Raw genomic sequence first — 13,897 nt, 5'->3', positions numbered from 1 at the left:
GGCAGACTCCGCCTGAACAAGGGCCACAAAAAAACAAACAATGCACAGCAATACAAAACGACATTTTACTGCACATCTTCCGTCTTGTTTCTTTTAACTGCTTCAGGGTTCAAAAACCATGAAAGAGTTAAAAGACGCAACTCATCCAGTGGCTTCATTTGGAAGCCACCAGCGATTTATAAACAAAACAATAGGAAAAGATTGAGGGAAAAACACGACAGCAAAAATCGCCAGCAAAGTCGCTTCAGGAAGAAGAGCGTCGGCTTTGCTATGGACCGTGTGCACATACCCCGAGAGTGTAGTCATGGCTGCAGGAGGAGACTGCACAGGGCTTTGGATGCAGTCGGTTACTATAGAGACGCATTGCCCATCGCTCCTGTGACGGACAAAGAGCAAGGATAGTTGTTATAAATCACTACCTACAATGTGGCTTTCAGCAAATAATCATTGGTTGCAAAGTGGAACAATATAGAAAATGCAGAACAGCCCTGCTATGTGTGTAAGAAACACGCAGCACAAAGAAACAGGAAGATTCACTAGGAAAAACTTGGGTGTAGCTTCCAAAATAAGGAAGCGCCTCTTTAGAGACCATTCTGGTATGTAGTAACAGTACATACAGTGAACAAAGGACTGGCTAATCCATACACACCGGTCACCCTGGTAATTCTCAACAGGTGCAGTGATATCAGTCACAGTGTATAAAGGTTAAAGACAGACAAGTCCAATGAGTTCAACCTAACATGCTGATCCAGAGGAAGGCGAACACCCCATGGGGCAGGTGCTAATTGCCCAACACTGGGGGAAACTTCTTTCCCCACATTAAAGTGGTTGTGCCCCTTTGCCAGACTCCCTCAATGATAAGCAGATCACATGATGTCCCATTGCTCGGACCCCCACTAATTAGCTGTACATGTAGGCGAACCTGGGAGCAAGTGTTCTGTTAAAGGGAGTGTCACCCCCAAAATCTTATATGAGCTGCGGCCACCGGCATCAGGGGCTTATCTACAACATTCTGTAATGCTGTAGATAAGCCCCCGATGTAACCTGAAAGATGAGAAATAAAGGTTATATTATACTCACCCAGGGGTGGCCCGGTCCGATGGGTGTCGCGGTCCGGCGCCTCCTAGCTTCATACGATGACGTCCTCTTCCTGCCGCGGCTCCAGCGTACTATATCTGCCCAGTTGAGGGCAGAGCAAAGTACTGCAGTGCGCAGGGAAAGGTCAGAGAGCCCCAGCGCCTGCGCACTGCAGTACTTTGCTCTGCCCTCAACAGGGCAGACAAAGTACGCCTGCGCCGAAGCAAGAAGAGGACGTCATCGTAAGAAGATAGGAGGCCCTGGAGCGCGACACCCATCGGACCGGACCGCAGCGGGACCGCCCCTGAGTGAGAATAATATAACCTTTATTTCTCATCTTTCAGGTTACATCGGGGGCTTACCTATAGCATTACAGAAGGCTGTGGGGATTCCGCGCACATAGGGATGCATTGATCCGCTTACTTTCTGCATGTGGCTATGCCCACATGCGGCAAGTAAGCGGATCATGTGCGGTGGGTACCCAAGGTGGAGGAGAGGAGACTCTCCTCCAGATCCTGGGAACCATATAATAGTAAAAAAATAAAAATAAAATAAAAAAATTGTGATATTCTCACCTTTCGGCGTCCCCCGCAGTGTTCACGCTCCTCACGATACTCCTGTTCCCAATAATGCCTAGCGGCAATGACATAGCGGTCTCACGAGACCGCTATGTCATTCTCGCAATGCATGACTGGGAGCCGGAGCATCGCGAGGAGTGGGAAGACTGCCGGGGACGCCGGAAGATGAGAATATCACAATTTTTTTTTTTATTATTTTTAACATTAGATCTCTTTACTATTGATGCTGCATAGGCAGCATCAATAGTAAAAAGTTGGTAACACTTGTCAAACACTGTGTTTGACAAGTGTGACCAACCTGTCAATAAGTTTTCCAAGCAATGCTACAGATCGCTCGGAAAACGCAAGCATTCTGCAAGCTAATTACGCTTGCAAAACGCTAGTGTTTAGCGGGAATATGCATGCCAATTCCGCATGCGTTTTTCCAGCGGCAGGGAGTTCCGGAATTGCCGTGGAAATTTCCACGGCAATTCCGGACGTGTGCACATAGCCTAAATGATACAACTTTTTCCCAGCAGCCCCATAAAGAACCGATGCAGCAGCAGTTGGGGGTCTGACAGACAATTTTGTAACCTGGACAAAAATTCCTTGTTCTGCTGATCGGTGCATGTTCCAACAATAGAAGACAACTGTGGATAGATAAAGGTACCGTCACATTAAGCGACGCTGCAGCGATCTAGACAACGATGTCGATCGCTGCAGCGTCGCTGTTTGGTCGCTGGAGAGCTGTCACACAGACAGCTCTCCAGCGACCAACGATCCCGAAGTCCCCGGGTAACCAGGGTAAACATCGGGTTACTAAGCGCAGGGCCGCGCTTAGTAACCCGATGTTTACCCTGATTAACATTGTAAAAGTAAAAAAAAAAAAAAAAAAAACACTACATACTTACATTCCGGTGTCTGGTCACGTCCCTCGCCTTCAGCTTCCCTGCACTGACTGAGCGCCAGCCGTAAAGTACAGCGGTGACGCTTTGCTATACAGCCGGTGCTCACAGTCAGTGCAGGAAGCTGAAGGCGAGGGACGTGACCAGACACCGGAATGTAAGTATGTAGTGTTTTTTTTTTTTTTTTTACTTTTACAATGGTAACAAAGGGTAAACATCGGGTTACTAAGCGCGGCCCTGTGCTTAGTAACCCGATGTTTACCCTGGCTACCAGTGAAGACATCGCTGAATCAGCGTCACACACGCCGATTCAGCGATGTCAGCGGGAGAGCCAGCGACGAAATAAAGTTCTGGACTTTCCCCAGCGACCTCCCAGCAGGGGCCTGATCGTTGGTCGCTGTCACGCATAACGATTTCGTTAACTATATCGTTGCTACGTCACAAAAAGCAACGATATCGTTATGTGTGACGGTACCTTAACTCATTTTTACTGGACACTCAGCTGCCCAGGGGTTTCTGGGCAGCGGAGATAAAACCCTAGTCCATGCCCTCATCACCTCCCACCTTGACTACTGTAACCTCCTGCTCTGTGGCCTCCCCTCGAACACTCTCGCACCCCTCCAATTTATCCTAAACTCTGCTGCCCGACTAATCCACCTGTCTCCCCGCTATTCCCCGGCCTCTCCCCTCTGTCAATCCCTTCACTGGCTCCCCATTACCCAGAGACTCCAGTACAAAACCCTAACCATGACGTACAAAGCCATCCACAACCTGCCTCCTCCATACATCTGTGACCTCGTCTCCCGGTACTTTCCTGCACGCAACCTCCGATCCTCACAAGACCTCCTTCTCTATTCCCCTCTTATCTCCTCTTCCCACAATCGTATACAAGATTTCTCTAGTGCATCCCCCCTACTCTGAAACTCTCTACCACAACACATCAGACTCTCACCTACCATCGAAACCTTCAAAAAGAACCTGAAGACTCATCTCTTCCGACAAGCCTGTAACCTGCAGTGATCACCGATCGACCAAACCGCTGCATGACCATCTCTACCCTCGCCTACTGTATCCTCACCCATCCCTTGTAGATTGTGAGCCCTCGCGGGCAGGGTCCTCTCTCCTCCTGTACCAGTTATGACTTCTATTGTATAAGATTACTGCACTAGTGTATTATGTACACCCCTCCTCACATGGAAAATGGCGCTATAATAATAATAATCTCCCTAGGCGAGTCAGTCCCTCACTGATCCACCACACTGCGATATAACGGTCCCCTGACAGGTGACAGTGCCCTGCAGACCCCGGGGACTCGCCCTCAGGTGTCTCCACACGTTATGACCATGTCATCCACACACCCGCAGACAGAGCCAGGGGCCGCAGCACCAGTCCCCTATAGAGCGGCCGCTCGGGCAGGCAGGTGCAATGACTCCCGCCCGTAACGGATACTTCCCAGCTCCACTTACGGTGGTTTAATCATGTCTGCAGCCGGGCGTCGCTGCTCCGGTATCACGGCTTCCTGGCCCGGATATCACGGCGCGGATTGCTCGGTTTCGGTCGCTCACACTCAGCTGTGGGGTTTCCGCTTCCCGCGAATTGTATTTTTTAAATTCAGCCAATCACAGCGGGGAGTGACGTCACCCCGTGATGTGCAACAGAGCCTCGAAACTGGCGGCTAGAGAAGCCGAGGCGGACGGTTAAGCAAGCGCGCCACCAGGCGGCCAGCGGATATATTACAGCCGTGGTGTGCACTTGGTACATTGGATGATAAGCTTGCGACAAGCGCTGGAGCACAAGGGTGTAATGGCGGCGCCGGCGGCATGCTGCTCAGCCCTCTCACCCCACCGGGGGGAAGAGGATGGAAAGAAAGGAAAAGTTACATTTATCCAACATGGCACCAGTCAAAAGTGCAGTGGCATAATCTGTCTATAAATCCTCAAAAAGCATAAAATAAGCAGCAAAAGTTATTTCGTAGAAATAAAGTGGCTTGTTTTTTTTTTTTTTAACTGGGCTAAAGTATCAAAACATGAGAAAAAAGAAAAAAGCAATATGGTACCGATTCGTCAAAGCTTTGGTATAAATCGCTTTATTTTTGCTCAAGGCCAATTATTTATTATACCTTTGCTTATATAGCGCCATTATTTCCACAGCGCTTTACAGACATCATCGCTGTCCCCGATGGGGCTCACAATCTGCATTCCCTATCAGTATGTCTCTGGAGTGTGGGAGGAAACCGGAGAACCCGGAGGAAACCCACGCAAACACAGAGAGAACATACAAACTCTTTACAGATGTCGTCCTCGGTGGTATCTGAACCCAGGACCCCAGTGCTGCACAGTAATAATGCTAACAACTGAGCTACTGTGCTGCCCATAAGTTGTGCTTTTGGCTGTTTTCACTCCAGTTTTGCTCAGTTCCACCAAAATGTCCGTACCTGGGGTGAAACGGGGGCATGATACCACAGTTCTTCTCATTCATGAAGACCAGTGCCGTTCCTTACACCCGAAATCTTACTTCACTCACTGAATGGATTTGTGGGGAGGACTCTTCGTGAATCAGGAGCATCTGACTCCACAACTTCCCCCTCATCAAGACCGATGTGAACAACCCTAGTCTAGAAAATCTCACAAATAATCGCTCATACTGTTACATCAGGAAAATTATACATTAATGCTTTCAAAATGCAGGAATGAAAAGACTTAAAAAATTGTCCCATACTTAAAGGGAACCTGTCAGCAGGATTGTGCACAGTAACCTACAGTGTCAGGTCGGCGCCGTGAGGCTATGTGCACACGTTGTGGATTTTGCTGCGGATCCGCTGTGGATTCACAGCAGTTTTCCATGCGTTGTACAGTACAGTACCATGTAAACCTATAGAGAACAAAATCCGCAGTGGACATGCTGCGTAAAAAAATGTGCGAAAACGTAGCGTTGTTTATTCCGCAGCATGTCAATTCTTTGTGCGGATTCTGTAGCAGTTTACACCTGCTCCATAATAGGAATCCGCAGGTGTAAAACCACAGGTGGAATCCGCACAAAAACCGTGGTAATTTCGCAGTGCGGATTTCCTGCAGATTTACCAAAATCAGTGCGGAAAAATCCGCAACTTGTGCACATAGCCTGATACTGATTACAATGATACCTGGATGATAAAATCCGTCTTGTGGATGTTGTTTCATCTTTATTTTCAGTTTTGAGTTGATGATATGCTCGTGCCCCGGGGTGGGGGTCTTCATGTGGTGCGCTGAGTAGATATTCATACTGAAGACTGCTGACATATCACTGATCCCTCACTGACCTGCCCCCTACTTTACAGAATGAATACCAGCACATACGGAAGAAAAGAGAAAAACGCTTCTGCAGGCAGGTGCCAGCCATGGCGCCTGTGCTGCAGCATAATCGCATGTTTATTGTCCAGTGAATAACTATTCTTGATGTTATTGAGCAAGTAAAAAAAATATATAAATTTGAAAATGGCGCCCACCGCACCTGCGCAGTAGCAGCTATCAGATCTCTATACACACTGATAGCTGCTACTGCACAGGCGCAGCGGGCGCCATTTTCGAATTCATTTTTTTACTTGTTCAAACGCATGCTGCGTTTGTCACCGTATTGCGCAAATAAAACGTCAATGAAAGTCTATGGAAGCCCCAAAAATACGGATCACACACGGACCAGCAGTGTGACTTGCGAGAAATACGCAGCGGTGTTAGTGAGAAAAGCCGGTAATTCATTGCGGTGTACAGTAAAATCACACTGACAGCTTCCAGTAGAATAGGTAGAATAAATGTGTACACATAGAATAGGTATATATATATATATATGTCAGTGAGACACATATATGTATATATATTAATATTTCTTCCAGCGCTAGACAGCTTTAAAGTCGGTAATTCAATTACCGGCTTTTGCTTTCTCCTTCCTTAACCCGACATGATTTGTGACATGGTTTACATACAGTAAACCATGTCTTCTCCCCCTTTTTTTGCATATTCCACACTACTAATGTCAGTAGTGTGTCTATGCAAAATTTGGCCGCTCTAGCTAGTAAATTAAGGGGTTAAATGGCGGAAAAAATTGGCGTGGGCTCCCGCACAATTTTCTCCGCCAGAGTGGTAAAGCCAGTGACTGAGGGCAGATATTAATAGCCTGGAGAGGGTCCACGGTTATTGGCCCCCCCTGGCTAAAAACATCTGCCCCCAGCCACCCCAGAAAAGGCACATCTGGAAGATGCGCCTATTCTGGCACTTGGCCACTCTCTTCCCATTCCCGTGTAGCGGTGGGATATGGGGTAATGAAGGGTTAATGCCACCTTGCTATTGTAAGGTGACATTAAGCCAAATTAATAATGGAGAGGCGTCAATTATGACACCTATCCATTATTAATCCAATACTAGGAAAAGGTTAAAAAACACACACACACATTATTAAAAATTAATTTAATGAAAAAATAACAGGTTGTTGTATTAATTTATTCTACTCTCAATCCACTCACTGAAGACCCTCGATCTGTAAATTAAAAAAAAATAATAAACCAACAATATACATACCTTCCGAGGATCTGTCACGTCCAGCGATGTAAATCCATCTGAAGGGGTTAAAATATTTTGCAGCCACGAGCTTTGCTAATGCATTGATGCTTGTGGCTGCAAAACCCCAGGGAATGAAGGTAAAGTAGGTCATTGACCTATATTTACCTGCATTTGCAGTGAGGCGCCCTCTGCTGGCTGTTCCTAGATCCTGGGAACTTTCTTAGAAAGCTCCCTGGCTCGAGTTCATATGAGGGCAACCAGCAGAGGGCACCCTCTTATGATCTGGAGCCAGGGAGCTTTCTAGGAAAGTTCCCACGCTCTAGGAACAGCCAGCAGAGGGCACCTCACCGCAAATGCAGGTAAATATAGGTCAATGACCTACTTTACCTTCATTCCCTGGGGTTTTGCAGCCACAAGCATCAATGCATTAGCACAGCTCGTGGCTGCAAAATATTTTAACCCCTTCAGATGGATTTACATCGCTGGACGTGACAGATCCTCGGAAGGTATGTATATTGTTGGTTTATTATTTTTTTTTTATTTACAGATCGAGGGTCTTCAGTGAGTGGATTGAGAGTAGAATAAATTAATACAACAACCTTTGTTATTTTTTCATTAAATTAATTTTTAATAATGTGTGTGTGTGTGTGTTTTTTTAACCCTTTCCTAGTATTGGATTAATAATGGATAGGTGTCATGATTGACGCCTCTCCATTATTAATTTGGCTTAATGTCACCTTACAATAGCAAGGTGACATTAACCCTTCATTACCCCATATCCCACCGCTACACGGGAATGGGACGAGAGTGGCCAAGTGCCAGAATAGGCGCATCTTCCAGATGTGCCTTTTCTGGGGTGGCTGGGGGCAGGTGTTTTTAGCCGGGGGGGGGGGGGGGGCAATAACCATGGACCCTCTCCAGGCTATTAATATCTGCCCTCAGTCACTGGCTTTACCACTCTGGCGGAGAAAATTGTGCGGGAGCCCACGCCAATTTTTTCCGCCATTTAACCCCTTAATTTACTAGCTAGAGCGGCCAAATTTTGCATAGACACACTACTAACATTAGTAGTGTGGAATATGCAAAAAAAATGGGGATATGAGATGGTTTACTGCATGTAAACCAGGTCTCATATCATGTCGGGTTTAGGAAGGAGAAAGCAAAAGCCGGTAATTCAATTACCGGCTTTCTGCTATATCGCGCTGGATGAAATATTAATATATATACAAATATGTGTCTAATGACATATATATATATATATATATATATATATATATATATATATAGACAGTATATATATATATTTTTTGTGACACATGGATCCCTTCTATAGCCGTATGTCGGTTTTGCAAGCCTGCGATAAAAACACGCAGTACGGATGACATACGGATTACATACGGAGGATGCCATGCGCAAAAAACGCTGAAACACCCTGCCTACGGAGGAGCTACGGACCACTATTTTCGGGACTTTTCAGCGTATTACGGCCGTAATATACGGACCGTATTTTCATACGCTGTGTGTGACGCCGGCCTTATTCTAAGGGTTTGATCCTTGGAATCACAATGCCAAGGACAGGGGACAGTCAGTCATGACTTGTGTGCCTGGGCCCTCTGGTGCTTACTAGGTCCTGTGACTTCATGTTGCGCGAGACCTGCACGTGACGTCAAGTGATTTTTGCATCAGTTGTAACAAAAAAAAAAAATGCTTATGCTTTACGTTTTGGGAATTTTTAATGTAAATGACCACAGTAGGCAGTCATTGGTTAAATGCAAATCACACTTCTAACAAACATAATAGTGTCACTGTGTTCTCTGAAGTTATTACATTGAACATTAGGCATCGTGAAAATGATGAGCGGCAACGATCTATAGTAGGTAGAGCTGAACAATGTCTTTTCTGGTAATATGACAACTTAGGGTGGACATACATTGAAGCAACCTGTGCAGCTGCCCAAGAGGTAAAGGGGGCCTGCTTCCATCTCCAAAGCAGGTGGAATTGTGCATTATGAGGAGCTATTGGACTGTAAGGGGCCCATATATTGTTCTGGCACAGGGGTCCTCTTCTGTCTGTGTCAAACAAACCAGAACATCTAGAGGCCACTATTAACAATCAGGTAGACTCTCTAGTACAAAGCTAAGAAGGATAGCTAAAGGTACTGTCACACTAGACGATATCGCTAGCGATCCGTGACGTTGCAGCGTCCTCGCTAGCGATATCGTCCAGTGTGACAGGCAGCAGCGATCAGGCCCCTGCTGGGAGATCGCTGGTCGGGGAAGAAAGTCCAGAACTTTATTTCGTCGCTGGACTCCCCGTAGACATCGCTGAATCGGCGTGTGTGACACCGATTCAGCGATGTCTTTGCTGGTAACCAGGGTAAACATCGGGTAACTAAGCGCAGGGCCGCGCTTAGTAACCTGATGTTTACCCTGGTTACCATCCTAAAAGTAAAAAAACAAACACTACATACTTACCTACAGCCGTCTGTCCTCCAGCGCTGTGCTCTGCACTCCTCCTGCTCTGGCTGTGAGCGTCGGTCAGCCGGAAAGCAGAGCGGTGACGTCACCGCTCTGCTTTCTGGCTGCCCGGCGCTCACAGCCAGACCAGAGAAGCAGAGCGCCGAGGACAGACAGCAGAAGGTAAGTATGTAGCGTTTGGTTTTTTTACTTTTTAGGATGGTAACCAGGGTAAACATCGGGTTACTAAGCGCGGCCCTGCGCTTAGTTACCCGATGTTTACCCTGGTTACCGGGGACCTCGGGATCGTTGGTCGCTGGAGAGCTGTCTGTGTGACAGCTCTCCAGCGACCAAACAGCGATGCTGCAGCGATCCGGATCGTTGTCGGTATCGCTGCAGCGTCGCTATGTGTGACGGTACCTTAACACTAGAGAAGACAAAGAAAGTATTCAGAAGGATCTAGATAAGCTTGGACAATGGGCAATAGAATGGCATTTAACAAGGAGAAGTGTGTAACACCCCAGGGTCCTGGTTGTCACAGTTGCATTGCTTTCCTCACGGGAGGAGTGATGTCACGCTTTTAAGCGAAAGGTGATCTTTATCAGGTATCCACAAACATACAACATGTTCACACTCCAGGCCAGAAGGGGGAGCTCTGATCCAGCTTATGGGTGGCTCCCCTATATATATATTCTGGTCTGGAGGGAAAGTCAGTTAGCTCCTGTCAGAGAGACAGAGGAGAAGGAAGCCGATGGGCCGTGCAGCCACGAGGGTGCTGCAGCTCCTGGACAAAGAGACAAAGAGAACATAGAAGGAAGAACACATTGTAGAGAGTATGCAGGAGAGCGAAGCACAGGAGAGTGACAACTGGGGAGAATAGCTGCGACTGGGCTACCTCCCTACAGAGCGCAGATTCCGGTATCCGGAAGACCAAGGTTGTGACGGACTCTAGGAGGCACAGCAGAAACCAGCAGGACAGCTGGACTACACGTAACCTGTCCGCCCTATTATCCAGGAGACACAGTGGCGCATAGAGCCCGGGTCGTCATAGAGACCCTGTAAAAAGGCTTGAGCCACCTGTCATACGGGTTAGTGTCCCAACTTTATGGAGGACAGAGAGAACTGTGAGGACCTTGACAGAAGCCACAGGCAGCAAGGGACCACATCACAGCGCTAGCAGGAACACTACTAACTCCACCTGGTAAAGGGGACTCTGAACTCGCTTCTAAGCTGGCCGGACCCTGCCTGTACCTGTAATCCGGGACCCTGGACTATGGCTGCCTGAAGTCTTCAATAAACCAGGTAAAGAGACTGCAAACCTGTGTCCTCCGTTTCTTACCGCACCATTCACCATCTTCCATCTACACACTGGGAGCCCTGGGGACCCAACTTCACCTGTGGGAAGTTATACCATCTTAGCTGCCATAACATCACCCCAGAAGACCCCGTTAAGCAGCATTGGTCCCCACTGACTGAACACCACAGGTGGCATCACAAACACAAACTTTATTCAGAACCCCTTTAAATACATTCCCTTTTACTTGGGCGTCCAGGGCCACGGATCGGGTCACTGCCACCGTGACAATCCTTAAATACCGGACCTGGTACTAAGTGCCCCACGGCCCTGGCAGGTGACTCACATGCAAGATTCTACATCTGAGCAAGAAAAATTAAAATGATATCTACAAAATGTGAGAAATAGATCTAAGCAAGAGTACATGTGAAAAAAGACTTGGGTATACTAATAGATCACAGACTACACATGAGTCAACAGTGTGAGGCAAACACAGTTCTAGGATGTATTAAGAGAAGCATGGAGTCTAGATTACGTGAAGTAATTATCCTACTCTGCTCCTCCTTGGTCAAGCCTCATCTGGAATACTGTGTCCATTTCTAGGCACCACATTTTTTAAAAAAGGCATTGAAAAAATGGAGCAAATTCAGAGAAGAGCTACCAGGATGGTGAGCTGACTGCAAAGTATGTCCTTTGAGGAACGATTAAAGGATCTGGGAATGTTTAGCTTGCACAAAAGAAGACCGAGAGGAGACTTAATATTTGTCTACAAATATCTGAAGGGATATCACAATGTAGAAGGATCAGAAGCCATGGGAAGAAACTGAACGGGAGAAGACACAGATTAGATATTAGAAAAAAAAAATTGACAGTGAGGGAGATCAATGAATGGAACAGGCTGCCACGAGAGGTGGCGAGTTCTCCTTCAATGGAAGTCTTCAAACAGTAGCTGGACAGACATCTGTCTGAGAGGGTTTAATGAATCCTGCATTGAGCCAGGGGTTGGACACGATGACCCTGGAGGTCCTTTCCAACTGTAACATTATATGACAACATTTTTTGAGAGCCTTCGGACAACATTTACTAGTTTGGGCCCACCCAACAGATCCCCTAATTTCTTCTTACCATCCACCTCTCGTGTCTCCCCTTTTCCCCATAGTTTGTAAGCTTGCGAGCAGGGCCCTCACTCCTCCTGGTATCTGTTTTGAACTGTATTTCTGTTATGCTGTAATGTCTATTGTCTGTACAAGTCCCCTCTATAATTTGTAAAGCGCTGCGGAATATGTTGGCGCTATATAAATAAAATTATTATTATTATTATTATTCCCTCTCTGTCCATCTACATCTCTTCAATTTCTTTTTTTCTATTCACGTTTTACATAAAGGCCACATCAGTATTTGTAAGTTAAACTCAAGAGTGGAACAATCAGAAGAAAAGTATAATAGAATCACGTCACCACTTCTGTATTTCTCACCCACTCCTGGTTTTGGCTTCCACATATTGACTGAATACTGAACGTGTGAGTGTGGCCAAAAAGACAGATTCCTTCAACCCTTGGTGGGAAAAGCAACAAATTCTCTAGCTAATTAGTTTTCTGTAGATAGAATGGCTGCCAGCCCCAATGCCAATACTGATTGATGATCCAACAACACAGATCGGACCTGGCATTGGTTAGTACTAGTCATTACTTTCTCTTGAAGTTCTCCTCCTAAAATCATAATTAGACGTTGTTATTGCTAACAAATTATTGTAGGAAACTGTAAATGATTAATAGCTGCTGCAGTAAAGAAACGGATTGTATATGGATGGCACACAGATGACAAGTGAGAAAAAATTGTCCCACTTTTCTGAATGAATCGCTGAACGATTGTTTATACGCCCATGTGAACTCTCTAACGTTGCTCAGTGCACTCCAGGATATGCAGCGAGAACAGCGCTCAGTCCCACCGAATAATAAAGAGTTATTCTCATCATTAGAAATGGGTATAATTGCAAAGTGATTGTAAAAACCAGAAACTTTGCAACTAATCCCTTATTAAAAATCCTGTCCGTTCTCTAGAATGGAGAGAGTTTAAAGGGACACTGTCACCTGAATTTGGAGGGAACAATCTTCAGCCATGGAGGCGGGGTTTTGGGGTTTTTGATTCACCCTTTCCTTACCCGCTGGCTGCATGCTGGCTGCAATATTGGATTGAAGTTCATTCTCTGTCCTCCGTAGTACATGCCTGCACAAGGTGCAATCTTGCCTTGTACAGGCGTGTACTATGGAGGACAGAGAATGAACTTCAATCCAATATTGCAGCCAGCATGCAGCCAGCGGGTAAGGAAAGGGTGAATCAAAAACCCCAAAACCCCGCCTCCATGGCTGAAGATTGTTCCCTCCAAATTCAGGTGACAGTGTCCCTTTAATTCTATAGTTTACTGATTGTTGCCTGGTTTACCGGCCATTTCTGCAGTCTATCAATGGTGGCTGGTCTCTTAGATCAAGGGTGGCCGGTCTCCTAGATCAGTGGTAGCCGGTCTCCTAGATCAGGGGTGGCCGGTCTCCTAGATCAGGGGTGGCCGGTCTCCTAGATCAGGGGTGGCCGGTCTCCTAGATCAGTGGTAGCCGGTCTCCTAGATCAGGGATGGCCGGTCTCACAGGGTACGGCCAGCTTCAGTATCCTTGTTGTGTCTGCAGCACCAGAGAGTGCACAGTTTGAGTCAGTGGTGCCTCAGTGCTCCTCGTTGAAACTGTGAATCAATCAGGAGCGTCGCTCCCTTACCCCGGTAAACAGGAGGACGGGAGCCAAGGCAGGGAAACGATGCGCTGCCGAAACTAAATAATGAGACGACCCTTTAATGGTGCAGAGCATGTGCAACCTTGCAGCTTCATTCAGTCTTGGCCACACTGAGGAGAAGATGAAGATCAAGGCTGCTGTTCTAGTGCTCGTTAAGTTCCAACAGTGGGGTTCCCACACATTTATCACCTATTCTGTACATGGTGCTCGGTTACCTTCTTCAGTGCCACAGACTGAACGGAGAAGTAAATTGCATTTGGCGCCAGCCGCTCCGTTCAATTCCTCTTGGCTGCAG

At 46.8% G+C, this 13,897-nt stretch overlaps 1 protein-coding gene across 7 annotated transcripts in view; it reads right to left on the bottom strand.

Moving 5' to 3' along the window:
- KIF23 (kinesin family member 23) overlaps nt 1–4,152 on the bottom strand; it is a 60,100-nt gene extending 55,948 nt beyond the window's left edge. For 6 of the 7 annotated variants that reach the window (XM_069766437.1, XM_069766440.1, XM_069766442.1 and 3 more), the window contains exon 1: nt 4,006–4,131. In XM_069766437.1, coding sequence (XP_069622538.1) covers nt 4,006–4,019 — 14 coding nt within the window. In that variant the 5' untranslated portion in view covers nt 4,020–4,131. Of the gene's footprint in view, nt 1–4,005 lie in introns of all 7 variants that reach the window. The other variant, XM_069766441.1, reaches the window with a different exon arrangement.
- Between the last annotated feature and the right edge of the window lie 9,745 nt (nt 4,153–13,897).

This window comes from Ranitomeya imitator, chromosome 4 (genome assembly GCF_032444005.1).
Source record: "Ranitomeya imitator isolate aRanImi1 chromosome 4, aRanImi1.pri, whole genome shotgun sequence".
Taxonomy (NCBI): Eukaryota; Metazoa; Chordata; class Amphibia; order Anura; family Dendrobatidae; genus Ranitomeya; species Ranitomeya imitator.
The sequence above is the reverse complement of the archived record's forward strand: the minus strand, read 5'-3'. Positions and strand labels throughout refer to the sequence as shown.